At 36.2% G+C, this 19,971-nt stretch overlaps 1 protein-coding gene across 4 annotated transcripts in view; it reads left to right on the top strand.

Annotated features, from left to right (window-relative positions):
* The first annotated feature begins 2,768 nt into the window (after positions 1–2,768).
* Positions 2,769–19,971, top strand: part of ECPAS (Ecm29 proteasome adaptor and scaffold) — a 146,766-nt gene continuing 129,563 nt past the window's right edge. Inside the window, exons 1-2 of one of the 4 annotated variants that reach the window (XM_031942843.1) lie at positions 3,794–4,231; positions 11,828–11,938. In XM_031942843.1, the coding sequence (XP_031798703.1) occupies positions 11,917–11,938 (22 nt within the window). In that variant the 5' untranslated portion in view covers positions 3,794–4,231; positions 11,828–11,916. Of the gene's footprint in view, positions 3,200–3,793; positions 4,232–11,827; positions 11,939–19,971 lie in introns of those variants that run through there. The other 3 variants (XM_031942849.1, XM_031942855.1, XM_031942834.1) reach the window with 3 other exon arrangements.

Here is a 19,971-nt window from a genome sequence, read left to right as displayed (position 1 = left end):
TAGTATGTAGTTCAATATTTTCCCTCCTCACTATAGCCCCTTAAGTGTAACATTCTTCCATAGTGTCCTTTTCTAACTTTTCCTTTGCTGTATCCTCTTCACTTCTCATTCCTTCTAGTCTGTTCTAACTTCTAGTATCCTTATTCATTGTCTATACTTATTTCTTTTTAATTTTATATCCCTTGCAGAGGTAAAGTTTCTGGAATATTAAATTTTAGCCAACTTCTTTGATTTCTGTTATTATATCAATAGATATTACTCCATTTTTTTCTATTTTGTTTTGCTCTTTAAAATATCAGTTCATGAAGGAGGAAGCACTGTTGTATACTGTGAATTACTTTGAGTTTTGAGTCACAAAGTTTTCTACTTTCTCTTACCATGTTCATTCAAAACTCTTAAGGCCAGGATAATTTATCTTTGGTTTTATTGTGCCCCTTACCACTCTGTGCCAGCTGCCCTTGAGAATTCATAAGATTGGAATGCAACCCTGGGAAGTACAACTCATTCTTAGAGATTTTCTAATGTGGTGCAAATCATTCCCTTTCCTCTCCACCTTGACTTCCCTATCCTTCCCAAAACCACCTCAGTAACTCTCCAATAACATTATACCCCTCTCTATCCTTACATATGAATGTTCATTAGTGATAAAAATTCCATTCTCTTTCAAGAGTGAGATGAGGTGGGACCTTACCTCCTAACTAGTACCTTTCCTCCATCACCTTTATTCTGTTGTCCCACAATCCTGTTTTAGGAGATCGTAGATCATGAAATTTATTTGGTGAATTCAGCTCTTTTTCCTTTTATTTGCTTGAATTATTGAATTTCCCTTAAAATGTAGTCCTTTCTGTCTCTTTACTATCTTTTACTATCTTTATTCATTACTCCTCATTCAGTTGCTGTTTTTCAAAATGATATTCTATACATTTTTGAGTACATATTTCATCTTGTCAATCTGTCTATTAACAATTATTTATTAAGTTCCCACTATGTGTCAAGCATTCTGCTAGGCCTCAGAGATACACAGAAAAAGCAAAAGTCATTGCTCTTAATAATCTTGGAGAAGACTCCTATTTATACACATTTTTGTGTTCCTCTTGTTTGTGGATGTTTGCAAGTTGAATATTGTGATCACTACTTTTTCTTTTTTTTTTTTGTAGGAATGTAAGGATCAAATAGATGTAAAGGTACTTCCTAAGTACTTCAAAAATGCAAATAAATATTCGTTATAAATATTATAATATAAATGTATATTATAAATACATAAATCATTTAACTTTTTAATATATTGAACAAAAATAGTTCTTGCTCTCAATAAGCTAACAATTCAGGGGAGTTATCTTGGACATATAATTTTGGCACGAACTCATCTGCTCCCCTCTTTTTACCAGTTAACTTGCTCAGTCATGATGGCAAGTCACCCATGCTATGGTGAAATGACTATCTCATGGTGACAAAATAAAGTCTATATTTCAATCTGGTAAGTCATAAATAGGCAATCATTTAATATATTGATAAAACTTAATTAAAAACATAATTCTTCTTCAAGCCACCACATCACTTTTTTTCTCCTGTAGCTACCCCCTATTCAATACATCAAAAATTTGTGAGTCTTTTCCCCCTGCTTTCTTCCCTTCCCATGCTGTCAATTTACCTGGCTATCATACCCTATCTAATTACTTCTTAATTGCTGCTTCTAATGTTTAGAAATCAGCCAACAAAGCTTGTTAGAATGGCACATAAAGTAAGAGTGAGACTATGAATGAAGGCTTTTCCCATTAGTAAAGTGCTTCGGCTTCAAGATATAAACTTCATGAAATAGATATTTAGCTAGTCATAAGCCTATTTGTTTCCTTCTTGTGATCTGGGTACATGAAGTTGGTGGGTATCAAGTTATAAATCTGATGAAATGTTATTGGAGAAGGGAACAGTCTAAGCAAAGATTGTTTTTAGGGAAGAAACAAACATCCCAACAATGCGAGATAGCATGGAAAATAGCCGACAACTTCAAATGGTTTCAAAGAATGATCATAACAATAATTACATGTTGTATCTTGAGTAAGCCACTTAACTCTTTGGGGCTCGCTTTACTTATCTGTAATTTAGTTGGACTGGATGGCTTCTGAGATCCTTCTCAGCGATAGTTCTATAGCATCACCTATTAAAGTATCATCTTTTTTATTATGCCCTTGTTCTCTCATAAAACTCTGCAGAGTGCTTACATCTTTCATGTAATGAAAGTCACACCTATGCAAAAAGGCTCATTACTAGAATTATCAAAAATCCTTTGTAACTAATATAAATAGGAAACTTTAATAATTTAATGTAATTCAGCAAAAATTATTAACACATGCAACGCATTGTGCTAGTTATGACGGCTGCAAAGAGGAAGACAGTTCTGATTCGAAGAGTAAAATAAAAATTACTCCATTTCTAGTTTTTCTTTCTGAGACACAGCCTGGCACAAGGGACTGAGAACGGGCCTTGGAGCCTACTTTGGAAAGCCTAGGTTCAAATCTTGCTTGTGCACCTTCTGGCTGTGGGCCTGATCCATCTACCTCGGGACTCTGGGCTGACTACTTCTCAAGAGGAGGGAGGATGTTTGCTGCCCTGAGACAATTTAAATTTGCTCACTACAGAATAGTTCTCCTTATCAAGGGAATCAGAGGCGCAGGGCCTTTTCCCTCGGACATTTTCATTTTTTAAGGCAACAACCCCAAAGTGTTAAGCCCCGGATAACGCATTTTGGAGGCCAGGAGAGTTGTGGCGCAGGTGCTTCTCGGCCCTTGCGTACACAACCAGCACCATTCGATGCCTGAAAGTTGGCCGGGAGGAGCCTGGGAGTCTCGCTCCGCCGCCGCGCGCTCAGCGAGGAGTTGGCGACACGCAGCTTCTCCCTTTAAACAAGCCTGCCCAAGTCCTGAGCCGGCGCCACGCGGCTCCCCGGAGGGAGCTTCCCGTTGGTGATTGAGGCAAGTCACTGGTTACCACACGCGTCTTGCAAAATCCGGTAAGCCGCCGGCGCCGCACGGGGTCCGGGAAAATTCTCCAGGCTGCTACAAGCTCCTTCCACAGATAGGGGGAGAAACTCACGGCTTTTTTCTCTCTCCCTTTTTCACTTGAGGGTTTACCCATATTTCCTCCTCCTCCTCCATCGAGGGAAGCGCACCATCTCCGGCCATGGAGGTCATCGTGGACTCAGGTCAGTCGCTCCTCGCGCCCATTAGCACTCGGATTGCCCGGAAGCCCCGGGGGAAAGAAGGGGAGCTGGAGGCGCCCCCCAAACGCAGCTAAATAGTGAGCGTGAGCGGCCGCCGGGAGGCGGGGAAGGAAGCCCCACGCGCCGGCGGGCAGGGTCGGGGAGTCCGCGGGGGCAGCTCGCTGGCTCCCACTCTCTCACAGGGCGGGGAGCTCTAGGATTAGTGAATTTCCCAACTGCGAGAGGGGGGACGCTGGGCGGCCGACGCTGGGGAGAGAAAGGGGAGCGAGGAAGGAAGGAGGGGGGGAGGGGGGGGGGGGGGGGGGGGGGGGGGGGGGGGGGGGGGGGGGGGGGGGGGGGGGGGGGGGGGGGGGGGGAGGATGGCTCAGCTTTTTCTAAATATAAAACTAAAGGGAGCCGAGCGGGCGAAGCGGGGAGACGCAGCCGCGGTGTGGGGGGCGCGGGCCCGGGGGGGAGGAGGAGGAGGCTCCGGCAGAGCCGCCTCGTCGCCCGTCCCGGCCGGGCTTTCGCAAAGTCAGGAGAGAGGTGGCGAGGGCGCGAGACAGAGACGAGAGCTAGAGAGCGAGAGGCCGAGAAATAGGGAGAGACAGAGATAGAAAGGGAGGGAGGGGGGAGACAGAGCCAGAGAGAGATTGAGACGGACGGCGGGCGATCGGGAGGAGGCCGAGAGGCTGCAGGGGGGCCGCAGGAACCGCGCAGAAACGGTCGGAGAAGAGCGGCCTCTCTCCCTTTCGGAATTTCGCCGCCGGCGGAGAGAGAGAGGCCTGAAGGAAGCCGGGGAGAGGTCGCGGCCCGCCTGGCCAGAGGAGGAGCCCGAGCCCGAGCGGGAGCTGGGTGGCCTTGGCCTCGGACAGGCCTCAGCCCGCTGCGCCCCCTCCCCACCCCGGCCTTCCCTGCCCCGCCCCCGCCTCGCCCCCTCCTCTCCGCCCCGCCCCCTCCCACGGCTCCGCTCGCTCCCTCCCTTCCCCGGGTGCAACATGGCTGCGGCCGCCTCTGCCTCTCAGGACGAGCTCAGTAAGTGATCCGGGCAGACAGACCAACGGCTTCCCCTCCTCCTCCGCTCCTGGGGCGGCGGCTGCTGCCCCTGAGGCTGCCCGAAGCGCGGAGCTGGGTTCGATGGGGTGTCCTTCGCCGGGCCCCCTGGGCTGCGGTGTCCTTGGGCAGGCCCGGGCGGCGGGGGGGCTGCGAGGGGGACGTTTTTTGGTTGTGAGGACCGGGGTGGGGGGGCGCATACGGGGGCCCAGGCGGGGAGGAGAAGCCAAAGCTGTTGCTGCCGCCGCCGCCCTGATTCTTTTTAGGCCTCTGGTTTGCAGCGTCATGTTGAGAAACTGAAACCCCAGCCCCGGGCGGGGCCTCAATCTTTACCCCTTTCTTTGAGAAGAGGAGGAGAGAGAGGGGGACTCCTGTCCAGACCCCCGGCCCCCGTCTCCCAGCCTTAGCTTGCCCTGGCCTGGGAGGTTTTGGAACAGGTGGTGTGGAACGGAGGGACGTGTGCGTCTGTTGTGTTGTGTGAGTGATGAATGTGCGTGTCTGTGATGGAGGTGTTAGATGGATGTAGATGGATGTGAGGTTTGTGTGATGGATGTGTTTGCATGTTACATGTGCGTATGTGTGATGGGTGAGCATGTGTGTGATGGGTGAAGCACGGGCCAGGTACCCTTCCACTCCCCCTCTGTCTGCCCTCCTCCCCTCTCTCCGCCCCTCCCTTCGAGGCTCTCCCAGGAGTGGGGACAACCGGACTGCCCATTTCTCTGGAGATCTTGAAATGAACGTTTCTGGAAGAGTTAAATGTGGGAGGTCTCCGACCCTCCGTCCCCTCCCCCCCCTTCTTTCCCATTAATTTTTCCCTTGATGCTGGACGTGGGGGAGGATCAGTCCCAGAAAGAGGAGATACTGTCACATTCCCCGCCCGTCCCCCGCATTTTAGCTTCTCTGTGGCAAGGTAGGTGGAGAAGTCCTCGCTGTCTTTTTGTGCCTCCATCGCGGGGGAAGGCCTGCACAGGGAGTTGTTAAAGTTTCGTATTATATCCGGGAAAGAGCAACACGAACACTTGATACAGGGGAAACCACTATGAGCAAAAATTGAACCATTCCAAAGATCAGAGCCATATTGAAGGAGCTGTGACATCACATAAATTGGAGGCTCGGCCCACCGGAAAGTATTTAGGTTCTAATGCATTATGGGAAATGTAGTTTTTTGGATGAGCCTTTGCTTTCGCGTGTGTCCTTGTATGTTCCTTTGTAAGAACTGGGCCTCCACAAAGAGCCTAAGATTGGCAGCTCCATAAAAATGGATAGTATATCTAGAGCTGGAAGGGACTTTAGAGGTCATCAAGTCCAATCTTCTCTTTTTGCAGAAAAACAAACAAGTCTATTGACTTAGCCAAGGTCACCCGAATAAATTTTCACAGGTGGGATTTGAATCCAAGTCCTTTGACTTCCGAGGCTTTCTTTACGCTGTAAGGAACAATGCTTGGACATTAAAAAAAAAAAATCGAATGGATTGTGCAGAAGGTAGAGAGCTTCATAGAATTATTTTTATTTCCAAGATAAATAGATTTGAGAGGAACATTAAAAACGAAGAGGATTTGAGAAAAGTGACTAGGATGATAAGGGGGTTTGAAACTATATTGTCAGGAAAGGTTGAAGGAACTTAGAGGAGTTTAAAAAGCATAAGAAAAAATATTAGTGTAGGATGGGGTAGCTTAGTATAAATGTTTGTTCAATGAATTTCGAACTAATGTGATTTGAAAGGTCATCATTGTAGAAGATGTATCAGATTTTATATATTACCTTTGACTAAGTATAACACCAATTGAGTAGTAAGATGACTTTGACCCAGCATTAGGAAATAGTTAAGTAGAACTTACTTTTGGAGTATACCATAGGTAAGCTAAATACATTGAGAAGGTTGGATTGGATGACTTAAATAAATTTTTGAAAATTTGATTCTTTTCCAAATAAAAGTAGCTATATAATAGATTTTAAGGACAAATTCTCATATTTTTAATTTGCCTGTTTTGAAACTTAAACTGATTGTGATTTGGAGAATAATAGTTTAGAATTATATAGCACTTGGAGATTTACATAGTGTTTTCAGATACATACTTTTAAACAGTTGCCCATGGTCATGTAGCTAGCAAAATAAAGGCATACTAGATAAATTGTGAGTTATTAGTGATAATACTTGGAAAGTGAATTAATGTACTAGAATTGCTTTTAGAGAAATAAGAAAAGATCAGTTCACATATTTGCTTTATCAATACCTTGCAGTATGGCTTTTTACAAAACCTCAGCCATCTATCTTGGTTTGTAAAACTCATAGAAGTAGTCAGATGTATGGCATAAATAACCACTAAATAGCCAGTGTTAAATTTAGTGCCATAATTTTTAACGTGAAAGAAAATTTTTTCTTTTTATTTTATGTCTCGAGTTGAAAACAAAAAATGTATAAATTACATTTTTGTTTAGGATTATGATAAATGGCATAATTCATACATATTATGGAACTTTAAAGTCTTAATTAGCACTTTCTTTATAAAAAGCTGTTGTGCAAATATCCTATTTTATAGAAAAGGATCCTGAGGCTGAGAGATCACGTCCAATCTAGATCTTTTGAGTCCAATGCTTTTTTTTTTCCCCTGATATTCACTCTGTGAACTTAATCTAATACAAATTTGAATTTTTAGAATGTCTTTGTTTTTTTCCACTGACAGAAATATCAATCTTGATGCTGAAAGCTTAACTGTATTAGCTATATCCTTTGTTAGATTTCCAGGGAGCAGTTATTTTAATTAAATTCAATTGTTTTTTTATTAAGTGCTTTTTTGAGTGGAAGCTGCCCTGTGGTAGAAAGGCAGTATGTGGAAGTCCTTGTGTTTGAGGAGTTCGGGCTTTTTATAAAAATAAAACACAGATGAACTAAAAACTGTGATTAATTGCCACCAATGTGTTCTGTGATTCATATAATTTGAATCATTATTCTCTGCGAGAAACAACTCTTCCCTACTTTCAGAATTCAAAGGAATATATTTTAACTATGCATGAAACAATAACTTTCTAGGATTGTGGTAAGCTCATAATTTTCCAAGGATATGATAGAAATAATACAGATTGGGGATGTAAGAAATCTAAATATGGCCAATGATTTTTTTTTTAACTTAATACCCTTCCAAACTTTATGGGAACCATTGAAAAGTCATCTTTCCTAAGTTTAGACTTTGCCTCAAAATTAGCTATATGACCTTGGGCAAATCACTTAACTCCCCAGCCTCAGTTTTGTCATCTGTAAAATGGGGATAATAATAACAGCACCTATCTACCTCAGTTATTGTAAGGAGCAAATGACATAATGTATGAAAAAGTGTATTGTAAACCCTTATATTAGTGTGTATATGTATATTTGCTGTTGCTATTATTATTAAAAGAAACATAGTTGACTACTTTGAATTTTTTGATTTCTCTTTGATATTGGAATTGTTGATATTGGTACTATTGGCCATAGAAGCAGTATCATGATAGCTACCAAGTCTGTAATCTACCTTAATTTGGTTTTATTAAAAATATTACATACCTTACCAGTATTTAGAAAAGGAGTTCTTAGCTATGTTTGGTGAATTCTTTTTTATATTTTGATAGCAGCATTTCATTGTAACTGTTTTCCTTTGAAATGTTATATATTTTATTTTTATGATTTAAAAAATAATTCTGAGCAGGGGTCCATTGGATTCATCAGATTTTCCAAGGAGTGCTTGACACAAAGAAGATTAGAGCCCTGACCTGTAAGGGTTCAGAAAATAATGTAATATAATTCTTGCTTTAATGGATCCATTATCTCATTAGAGGTGGATATTCTTCATTGGTGCAGATTGTAGCCCAGCTATACTTCAACCTATTTCTTGTCCATGACTTTCCATAGAACCATGGTTCTCAAACTTTTCCCACAGTAATAGAAACCTTCAGATAAAAGAAAACCTTGGCATAATGCTTGTAAAATTATCTAAAATTATTATTCTTAGTGTTTGTTAAAAAATAACATAAGATTCATTAAGAAACAAACAAAACAAAAGAAACAAACAAAAACATAGATTGTTTCAGGGTTCCTTTACAGCAGTTTCAGAATCATCAGCACAACGATTCCAGCTGATGTTAAATTGGAGATAATGGAAACCATTTTGGCAGTATCCTGTTGTCATGTGGGAAGTGGGATTTTAGTTATTTTTAGGATATATGGTTTGTGTGTGGTGTGTGTATAGGAGAATAAATGCATAGTTTTCAGGTCTAGTTAAGTCTATACAGTAAATTAAATTTGTAGTCTTTGAATTCAGACAAGGGTAAGTAGGACAGTACTATTTTGTGCCAATAAATGGAAAAGTTGGTCTACTACTCATATTGATAGGGGACAGATATTTCTGACAAGAGGAGAAGGCAAATATCTGAATGTCTTTATTCTTGGTGTTTAGTTTTGAGGACTTTCACATTCTGTACCTCTTAATTATAAGTCATCCTTAGAGCAAGTTTGATCTTTAGTTAGATAGGGACAATTCAAGAAGAAACATCCTGTAATATTTTTGGCAAGTAATGTCTTAAAGTATGTAGCTGTTGGAAAATAACTGACTAGATAATTATGCTGTTAAAACATTTTGGAAAAATTTTTCTTCATATAAACTTACAGCTTGATGATGAATGGTTGTCATAGTTAGATTTCATAATTTAAACTTACCAGAACTTTGAGTATCTGAACTTGTTCTTTTAATGTGATGCTATAATCCTTAAAGAGATGATTTTTAAAGAAAGAACAGGAATAAACTAAAGGCCCTCTATAATCTTCCTGGAAAATCTCTTCATTAATTTGTATGTTAAAATCAACCTTTTCACCTTTCAGGTTCTGATGTCAGCTTTTATCTAAACAGGAAGGATAAAAATGAAGACAGTTTGCTTTCCAGGTTTTATGAACTGGTTGGTTGGGTTGTTCTCTTCCTTGAGCCCTGGGACTACTACATTCCATTCTGATCTTTCATTCTTTTCTGCATGTGATATTTTAATACAACTCATAATGCTTTTAACAAAATGCTAATACTGGTGGGAAGGTTATGAGTATTGATAAGATCATTTTCTTTGAAATTAATTTGATTAAGTTGACATATATATGCCAATATTTCAATCATTATTGTTGCATTCCTCTAGTTTGAGCATATAGCTTCTATTTTAGTCCTGCCTAGTATGTTTTGTTAAATGGCACTTAACAGTGGGGAAAGTTACTGACCATCACTCTAGGATTTTGACAATTATGTAGCCACTTTGAAAATGTGAAAATGAAAATAATAGTGCCAATAAACAGCATTATCATGCTGTAATGTCCAGTAAAATAATAGAGAGTTTCAGCTTTAGGGAGCAAAGGATTAATCACAAATTTGGGAGCAATTATCTTGTGTTATTAAACTTGGGTTATATTTAGGTTACTAAATATACTTAGAGGATTTTGGTTCCTAGAAAGTACTTCAAAAAAAATTATGCTAAGTACTTAGCCATTTTTTAGTTATCAAATGTCCCCCCAGAAGTTGGACTTTAATTTTAGTTAGCTTTGATTTCTGGATACTGGGGATACTTTTGGGGGGATAAATTTTTTTTTGTTATCTCAGAGAGCACAGTATTTGCCAATACCTTTGTGATTTCTTAATAAAAAAATTTTTTTTTTACCTCCATCATATCTTTCTCATACTTGTACCAACTGGAATAAAAGTTTGACAGTAACATTATTTGGGGTTATATCAATTTATTAGTACACTTTTCATCTTTGACAGGTTTTGAGAAAAAGAAACAATTCATCTTTTTTGATCCTATATTAGAAACGTTACACGTGTTTTAAAAATTATTTTTTTTCATCTCTATTTCTCATTTTAAAAAATAACAGGGATAGTATCTTGTTCAAATTTGTACAAACTATCCTAAAAGTTGTGAGTGAAATATAGGAATTCTGCAGGATATGAGGGACTTCTTCTTCGTCTTCTTTTTTTTTTTTTTTTGGCTGAGGCAACTGGGGTTAAGTGACTTGCCCAGGGTTGCACAGCAAGGAAGCATTAAGTGTCTGAGGTCAGATTTGAACTCAGATTCTCCTGACTTCAGGGCTCTATGCACTGCGCCATCTAGCTGCCCCATGTGAGGGACTTCTAATCCTTTTTCAGTGAAATAAGATGAATTTTTATTTTTATAATTATATGCCTTATAGTATACATAGGCCTTTCTATCTCTTCAGAGGTAATATCTTTATATATGGTTTCTGCTATGCAGTTGACAACCTTTTTGTTCAAAATTTGAGATATAAAATATTTTGAAGGTATTTAAATTTGCTTCAGTTACTGATAGTTAAGTTAAAAAGGATTAAACCTTTTTAAAATGGGATTTTTTCAGAAAATTTACAGAGGATAAAAACTTTTTTTTAAGAGTTAGAAAATTATTTAACGGTCACATGCGATGTCCTGTTCACTTTATACATGAGGAAATTGAGACCCAGAGAGATTAAGTTGAGTCGATCAGAGTCAGGAAGGTATATTTGAATCTGTGTTTTATAACAGGAATTAAAAGTACTTTGGTTTCTTGAATGAATGGTGATATATTAATTTACAATAGAATTTCATTAATTTAGCGCCTAGGTTGGAATTTACATTAATGAAAAATGTTTGCTGAGTAAATTAACAGGAAAATGTTAAAACTAGTGAGGAGTAATTAAAAACTTCTAATCTCAAACCTAGGTTATGTTTATATTTGTATACAGATCTATACTCTCCTAAATCTTAACTATTTTTTATATGGCAGCCTGTCTCCATGGATAGAAGGCTGGACTTGGAGTCTAGAAGACCTGGATTCAAGTCCTTACTCTGACACACTTTAGCTGTGTGACCTTGGGCAAATAGTTTAACTTTGCAATGACCTGGACAACTTTGTAATTCTTAAAAATTACAGACTAGTTGCAGATCCCAGTAGCTCTTTCTACAAAGGGAGTTCTCTACCATGATCCGGGCCAAAAAACCTAAAAAGAAACAAATTCTGAAAAGTTGAATCTTGACTTCACATGTACTTGAAAGTGCAAGTTTACAAATTTAAAAAATATTCTACATCAAAATGGGCTTTCCCAAGTTCATAATATTATTGATGCAGAAGGTATCTTTGAACTGTCCTGTGTATTTCCCTCATTTTTTAGAGAAGAAACTGAGACCCAAAGACCTGACCAAGACAATTAAGTGACAGAAGTGAGGTTCAAATCCAGGTTCTCTGACTCTGAATCCTATTTTCTCTCTACTGTACCATGCTGCTATGATAGTATATTTTGAAATAAAAGTGGAATGTATTTTAATGTTGGATTTTTTAAAAAATGTTCAGCATTTTGGTACTTGAATTAAAAAAAAAAGTTTATTTGGAAACATTTGTTTTCTTTTTTTTTTTTTTTTTTCATTCTGGTGTTAACTAACAGTTTTTTCTTACTTGGAGTTGAAACCCAAGACATATTCAGAGATGTTGACTTAAAAATGAAAAGTGCTAATGTTTTTTACACAGTGGCAGTTCTATAAGTTTGCATCTTAAAATTGTATTTCTTTTTTTCGTACTCTGAAGAATAGATTCTTTATACAATTGCATATGTACGTGTGGATGAACAAATGCCATTGGTGGTCCAGAGGATTTTTGTCAAGGCTGGATAAACCATGTCTCGCATTGACTGTAGAGGTTAGTAGATTTAGCTCTTTAGGGTCTATATCTTATTATGTAGTTGCATTTAAAGGAATACCATCAGTTTGCAACTTTCTCCCAGGTTCCTTACTTCAGAATCCTCCCCACCTTGGCAATCCTGACAGCCAGAAGAATAAATTTCAATCTGTTCATGCATGTAGCCTTCCAGTAACACTATTCCATTGGGGGAGGGGGATCAGGAAATTAATATAAAGTAAAAAAATTACAATTTTAAATTTTAGTCAGATTTTCAGAATTGAAAATAGTTGGTTAACATAATAAAATGTTGTTAGAATAATTTTTATTCTTTGATTTTTCCGTTTGTAAAGGATTAATTGATGACTTACTGTAAATTTCTTCTGGGGCAGATGGATGACTTTTTTAAAAGGGAAAACTGAAGCACTAAAATTGACATTTTAGTCATTGACAGAACAGAATAGAATTCGGAGGAATTGATTGAATTTTTACTTTTAGTTTGGTTTTTAGAGCAAGAGATGAAAACTTTTTTTTTTTTAACCTTTTTTTAACCTTTCCAAAAATGATTCCTCATTCCTTAATATTTTTTATTCCTTAATATCCTTAATATTATTTATTTTATGAATAAAAAATATTCAGAAATTTATGAAGCAGTTGGTTTAAATAGCCAGGACAGAGAGTAGAATATGATAGTTTAAAATATTTTGCAGATTTCTTAGATTTTTGTGGATTACTGACAAAGTTTCTCTATGCCTTCTTTGAGCAAAAAGAAATTTTCGCATCATATTGTTTTCTCCAATTCTTTTCCCTTTAATTAAGCAGTAAGCTATATTGATAAAATGTAGAAGAATCTATAAATCAGCTCATTTTGATTACTCTTTGGTTGTATTTTAAGTCTTCCGATCTTTAAGAAGGAATATTTTCATGTCCAGAAAAAGGAAAAAAATCCACTTTAATAAAGTGATGTATGCTGATGTTTTTTTTTTTTTTTTTTTTTTAATAGTGGAATTTCTTGACTGTAGAAAGTTAATTTCCTTGTCTGTACGGTTTAAATGTGATTAGAATGAGACATTGAATGAAACTCATTACTTTTAAGTCTGTGGTAAGAGACATTGTATTTTTAATGGTAAGGGAATTCTGTGTTTTTTGGATCCCTTTCTGGTCCTGATTCTCTTAAAAGAAAAATACTAAAACATTTAACTCTGTCTTAGGTAAAAATATGGCATTCTTAATTCATATGTAACTGGTAACACTTGGTGATTTTCACTGAAAAATTGCAAATTTGTTATGCTGCTGATTCTTTTTTTATTAAATATTTGATTTTGATGGTATGTTGAATTCTGTGCTGATATGGAATATTTGATATCTCTTAATCTGACTAGATGGTCTACTACATCCCAATCTCATTTTTGGTGTGTGTGTGTGTGTGTGTGTGTGTGTGTTTTAACATTGTTGACAGTGAAGGCAAAAGTCACAGATACTGAAGTATAATGCAGGATTCTGGGGAAAATGTAGCCTGTGAAATGGACCTAATAGTGTTTATCGGTAGAGTCAATTAAATTTTGGCTTCCTTTTTTTCTTTATGATCCTGGTGTATTAGGAATGTAATTTTATTCTTTTCAAAGCTTTGTTATTTCCTAAATATGCTGAAGGAAAAAATTTATCAACTCAAGACAAGTGTTAAAGGTAAAGAGTGAGTACCTCACTGACTCTTCTGACATCATGCAGAGCTGGTGCTTTGCTAGTGCTTTACTGGTACATGAAGGGATTGTAAGGAGACTGGAAACCCTAATGGCAGTACAGCAGAAATAAATCAGTGAAATTGGGAAGTACAGAAGAAGTAGGGGATTGAAAGATTTATTGGGGGAGGGGATGAGAATTATTTATGCTAGCTAAATTCATTTTGTGCTTTCACTTTTTTATCATGCTGCGTTATTTATAATACACTGTTATTAGAGACAAATGAATTAGTTTAAAGAAGGATTAATATGTTAATGTCTTATATTAGTAAATCATATGGTATTATGAAAAGGTAATGAGGTTGATTTTTAAAATACAAGCAAAATCAAATACTACAGAATTCATTCAGCTATATGAGGGTTATTTTTTTCTTAAATAGTTAATTATATTCCATCTATAATTATACTTGAAGAATAAGAGTAGATTTAATCTAGACAAAACATTGTATTTTTCTATTCCTAACAAATCTTGGCAGAGGATCATAGATTTGGAGCTAGAAGGGACTTTAGAGATCATCCTGTCCAAGTTTCCTTAATTTAGAAATTAGAATGCTAACATTTGGGGAGGTTTGGAGATTTGGTGAATTGCCCAAGATCACTTCAGTATTAAGTGGACTAGCAGCTGCCTTCACTGAATCACTTAACTCTGAATCTAGCTCTTATGTTGTATTATAAGTAGCATTTTTAATGCCAAGTCATAAGAAAAATTGGAGTACTAAATTTATCACTGTGGTTTATATATTTTGAGGTGTCTATCCCTTAAGAAAATGTTAGAAATTGATATCATAGGATTCTACAAAATGTGATTTCTGAATTTTAGATGTAAATATTTACTTGTAATATTGTAATATTTTACTATATAAATAATTCCTTACTGGAATTCTATAATATTCAGTTAAGTACTGTTAGTAATTTATTGGAAATAATTACTTATAGATCTATAGTAAATAATTAATTAATATTGTCATTTCTCTGTATAATGTTCCCCTGGTTCTGCTGATTTGACTTTGCGTCAGTTTGTGTGAGTTTTTGCAGCTTTTTGTGAAAGCATCCAGCTCAAACTGCATAGGAGTGTTCCATCACAATCACATACCACAACTTGTTCAGCCATTCCCCAATTGATGGACCTTCCTTCAATGTTCAATTTTTTGCCACCCTGAAAAGAGTGTTATTTTTGTACAAAAAGATCCTTTTCCCTTTTCTTTGATCTCTGGAATACCAACTTCATAGTTGCTGGGTCAAAGGATGTGCACAGTTTTATAGTCTTTTTAACAGAGTCTGGAATTATTTTTTCGGAATGGTTGGAGCATTTCATACCACCATCAGCAGTGTATTAGGGCAACCTATTTTCCTATAATTCCACCAGGGCTCATCATTTTTCTTTTCTGTCATGTTAGCCAATTTGACAGATAAGAATTGGTATCTCAAGAGTTGTTTTAATTTGTATTTCTTTACTCAGTAGTGACTTATAGCATTTTTTCCATGGGACTATTAATAGCTTTGATTTTTTTTTTCTAAAAACTGCCTCTTTATTTCCTGTTATAATTTATCAATTGCATAATGAATTGTAGATTTGATTCACTTCTCTATATGAAGCCTTTATCAGAGAATCTTGGTGTAAAATTTCCTCTAGCTTTCTGTTTTCCTTTAATTTGGCTGCATTAATTTTGTTGGTGCAAAAACCTTTTAATTTCATATAATTGAAATTATATAATAGATAAATGATTTAAACCTATTTTGACATTATTTTGATGTGGTGTGAGATTTTGGGTTATGCCTAAGTTTCTACCAGACTACTTTCCAGTTTTCCCAGCAATTTTTTGTCAGTTAGAGAGTTCTTGCCTCCCAAATTTAGATCACTGCATTTGTCAAACACCAGTTTAATATTGTCATTTTCTATTAAGTATTATATATATCTAATCTATTTCATTGATTTGTCACTTTTTTCCTGAGCCAGTACCAGATTATTTTGATGTTTGCTGCTTTGTAATATTGTTTAAATTGGTACTGCTAGGCCATTTCCCCCATCAATTTCCATAATGATTCTTGACATTTTCTTCTTCCAGATGAATATTTTATAATTTTTTTTTCTGCTACCAATGAACAACAAATATTTCTCCAGTTGATTTAGGTTTGTCTTAGTAGGTAAACTCCTAAGTATTTTGTACTGTCTTCACTTTCTGTTTCTTCTTGCTGGGATTTGTTGGTAATAGAAATGTTAATGATTTATGTGAGTTTGTTTTGAATCCTGCTAATTTGCTGAAGTTAATTATTTTGATTAAGTTTTTTAGTTGGAGTTCTTGAAAAAACTATCATCTGCAAAAGTTTTTTTTGTTCACTTATTTTAGTTGCATTAAACTCTTTTTGACCCTATTTAGAGTTTTCTTGACAAATATGCTGGAATGTTTTGCCATTTCCTCCTCTAGATCATTTTACTGATGAAGAAATTGAGATAATACTTGGGATATATTGCTGAGTCTCCTTGCTAATATTTTATTTAAAATTTGTAGTTGACTTTTTTTCAACACAAGTGTTGCACTTGAACATTATCTCTACTAAATTTCTTTTTAGAATTCAACCAATGTCTTGAATCTTTGATTTTTTTTCCTTCCTCCATCCTTTTCCCTTTTCTGAGGCAATTGGGGTTAAGTGACTTGCCAGGATCACACATTAGGAAGTGTTAAGTGTCTGCTCCTGTTTTGAATCTTTGAAATATTTTTGTATCTTGACTTGCTCATTGTGTTAGTTATATTTTTAACTTACTATCAACTTCAAGTTTGATGAGCATGCCAGGTTTGCTTTTAACTAAGTCATCGATTAAAAAATTGTTAAATAGCATGGGGCTAAGCATGCATAGATATCTGAGGCACTTTTTTGGAGCCTGCTGCTAGGTTGATTTACATATATATCTATGTAAATCTTAACTAGTCTTTTTTTGAGTCTCGCCAGTCAACCAATTTGAATTCATCCAGTTTTATTTTTTTAATTATTTTTTAATAGCTTTTTATTTACAAGTTATATGCATGGATAATTTTAGAACATTGACAATTGCCAAACCTTTTGTTCCAATTTTTCCCCTTCTTCCCCCCACCCCCTCCCCTGGATGGCAGGATGACCAATACATGTTAAATATATTAAAGTATAAATTAAATACAAAATAAGTATACATGGCCAAACCGTTCTTTTGCTGTACAAAAAGAATCGGACTCTGAAATAGTGTACAATTAGCCTATGAAGGAAATAAAAAATTCAGGTGGGCAAAAATATAGGGATTGGGAAATTCTATGTAATGTAGTCATCTCCCAGAGTTCTTTTGCTCATCCAATTTTATTGTCAGACATCTAATCCAGTGGTCTCCAAAATTTTAAAATTGTGTACTACTTCAGTAAAATATTTGAGCACTCACCAATGTATGTGTATTTGTAAACTTATGTACACATACTTCTGTACTGCTTTTTTATGCATATAATATGATATACATAATAATAGAAATTTTAAAAGAATGAGATAAAGATTAAATAATAATTTCTCTTTTAACTCAGACCTTTTGTTCCATAAGTATTAATATTTTTAATAAGGCTAATATGATTGAATTATATGCCCATTATTTTTGAAAATCTGGATTTAAATCTGGTATAGCAATTCAGAGGCTCATTTTAAAAGTTAGTTTATTTTTATAGTTAGCTTTAATGGCTGTCATAGTTGAAGAAGATACTTCAAAAAGATATATAAATGAAAGAAATGCTTCATTGACTATTTTTGCTAAATTACAATATTCTTTTCTTTGTTTCATATTTTTAACAAATGGGTTATAAGCTCATATAAACTTTGAAAGATTTTGGAACAGATTCTGCATTTCAAAAGTGAACAAAAGAGAAAGTTTTTATAGATGATACATGTACTTAATTTTGGGTAAAAAGTTTTTAAATGTAATTGTAATGCTGTCATTATTAGCTAATGTCTCAAGAACTCGGCAAAAGTATTGTGGTAAAAGTAGAATTGCTCTTTGATTATTTTATAAAATCTCTTAGGTATAATTTTTATATCCTTTGTTTTTATAGTAGTACCTACATTTCTTATTGTATCACCGTTTCTCCTACAAAGTCATCTATCTCATAGAAAAGAATAAAAACAAAAAGTTAATCAACCTTAAAAAAAAAATCACAATTATATGCAGTGTTCTATACTCAAGGTCTTCCACCTCTGCAAAAAAGGCTGGATGAGGTGTTATATCTTTTCTTTGAGATCTATCTTGGTTATTTACAGTTTTGCAGCATTCAGTTTTGGTTATTTTTCTGTTATTTTTACCATTTACCTTGTAGTTATTTTATATGTTGTTTCTCTGGATCTACTTCACTCTGTACAAGATTATATAATTCTTTCCACTCTCCTTTTTATTCATTAATGCTAATAGCACAGGATATTTTGTTTCTATGTCTTTGCTACAATAAAAAGTACTTCTGTCTGTAGTTTGTTGTGTATGAGGTACACATTTCTTCTGATTTCTTCTGATGATTTCAATATGCTTTTTTGTAGATTTTATCTTGAGACTTTTATTTTGTAGAATCTCTCTTTGTGTATTACATCTTTCAGTTAACCTGTTGGATAATTTTTATTTATTTTGGTTCTAGAAATTGTCAGGAAACATTTTTTTTATCTCCCACATTTTCATATTCTTCCAGTCTTTGTAGTCATCAAAATGAATTTTCCTAGCTATTGTATCCCTAGTAGAAAACTGGGAAAAATTCTTTACATGCAAGGGTGTTCTGATAAAGGCCTCATTTCTAAAATATATAGAGAGTTGACTTAAATTTTTAAGAGTCAATTCATAATTTGTCACTATAATGGTCAATTTATAGTAGACAAAACCATTCTCCAACTGATAAATGATCAAAGGATATGAACAATTTTCAGACAAAGAAATTAAAACCATTTCTAGTCATATGAAAAAAAATGTTCTAAATCACTATTTATTGATCAGAGAAATGCAAATTAAGATAACTCTGAGGTACTACTACACTCCTTTCAGATTGGCTAAGATGACAGGAAAAGATAATCATAAATATTAGAGGGGGTATGGAAAAACTGAGACATTGTTGAGGTTGTGAACTGATCTAACTATTTTGGAGAACAATTTGGAGCTATGTTCAAAGGGGTATCAAATTGTGCATACTCTTTGACCCAGAGTGTCCCTACTGGGCCTGTATTCCGAAAAAAAAAATCAAAAAAGGGAAAAGGACCTTCATGTGCAAAAAGTAGTAACAACAGGGTAGCTAGATGGCCCAGTGGATCGAGCCTCCTGAAGTCAGGAGGACCTGAGTTCAAATGTGGCCTCAGACACTTTAACACTTCCCAGCTGTGTGACAAGTCACTTAACCCCAATTTCCTCAGCAAAAAAAAAAAAGGAAAAGAAAAAAGAAAAGAAAAGAAAAATGTAGTAGCAAGGAAATGGAAACTGAATGTATACCCATCAGATGAAGAATGGCTGAATAAGTTATGGTATATGAATATTATGGAATATTATTATTATTATGTAAGAAAGGATTAGCATGATTTCAGAAACACTAGGAGAAACTTAAATGAACTGATGCTAAGTGAAGAGAACATTGTACACAGCAGCAAGATTATGTGATGATCAATTCTGATGGACGTGGTTCTTTTCAACAATGAGGTGATTCAGGTCTATTCCAATGAATTTGTGATGGAGAGAGCCATCTGTATCCAGAAAGAGTACTATGGGGACTAAATGTGTATCACAACTTAGTATTTTCACTTTTTTTTGATTGTTGTTTGCTTGCTTTTTTCTTGTGCAGCGTGATAAATGTGGAAATATATATAGAAGAGGAGCGGCTAGATTGCACAGTGAATAGAGCACCAGCCCTCAAGTCAGGAAGACCTGAGTTCAACTCAGACCTCAGACACTTAACACTTCCTAACTGTGTGACCTTAGGCAAGTCACTTAACCCCAATTGCCTTAGCACAAAAAAAAAAAAAAAAGAAAAAGAAAAGAAAAAAATATATATATATAAGAATTGTACATGTTTAACATATATTGGATTACTTGCTATCTAGGGGAGGCAGTCTGGGGAAGGAAGTTACTGTATCCCTGGCCATCCTTTAGTGCTGGTTTTTTCATGTCTTTTTTATAGCACTGGGGAAAGGAGAAAAATTTGGTTGTCTCTGATTCTCTTCCTACTACTTCCAGTTCTTTTCATTGCCAAAATCACTTAGCTTTATCTTGAATTTCAATCTTTGTGTCTTACAGTTGGGCCAGATTCATGTTACTATTACTACTGGCTTCCTGATTACAGTCTT

This window comes from Sarcophilus harrisii, chromosome 1 (genome assembly GCF_902635505.1).
Source record: "Sarcophilus harrisii chromosome 1, mSarHar1.11, whole genome shotgun sequence".
In the NCBI taxonomy this organism is placed as follows: Eukaryota; Metazoa; Chordata; class Mammalia; order Dasyuromorphia; family Dasyuridae; genus Sarcophilus; species Sarcophilus harrisii.
Note: the sequence above shows the minus strand (reverse complement) of the source record. Positions and strands in the feature narration are given on the sequence as shown.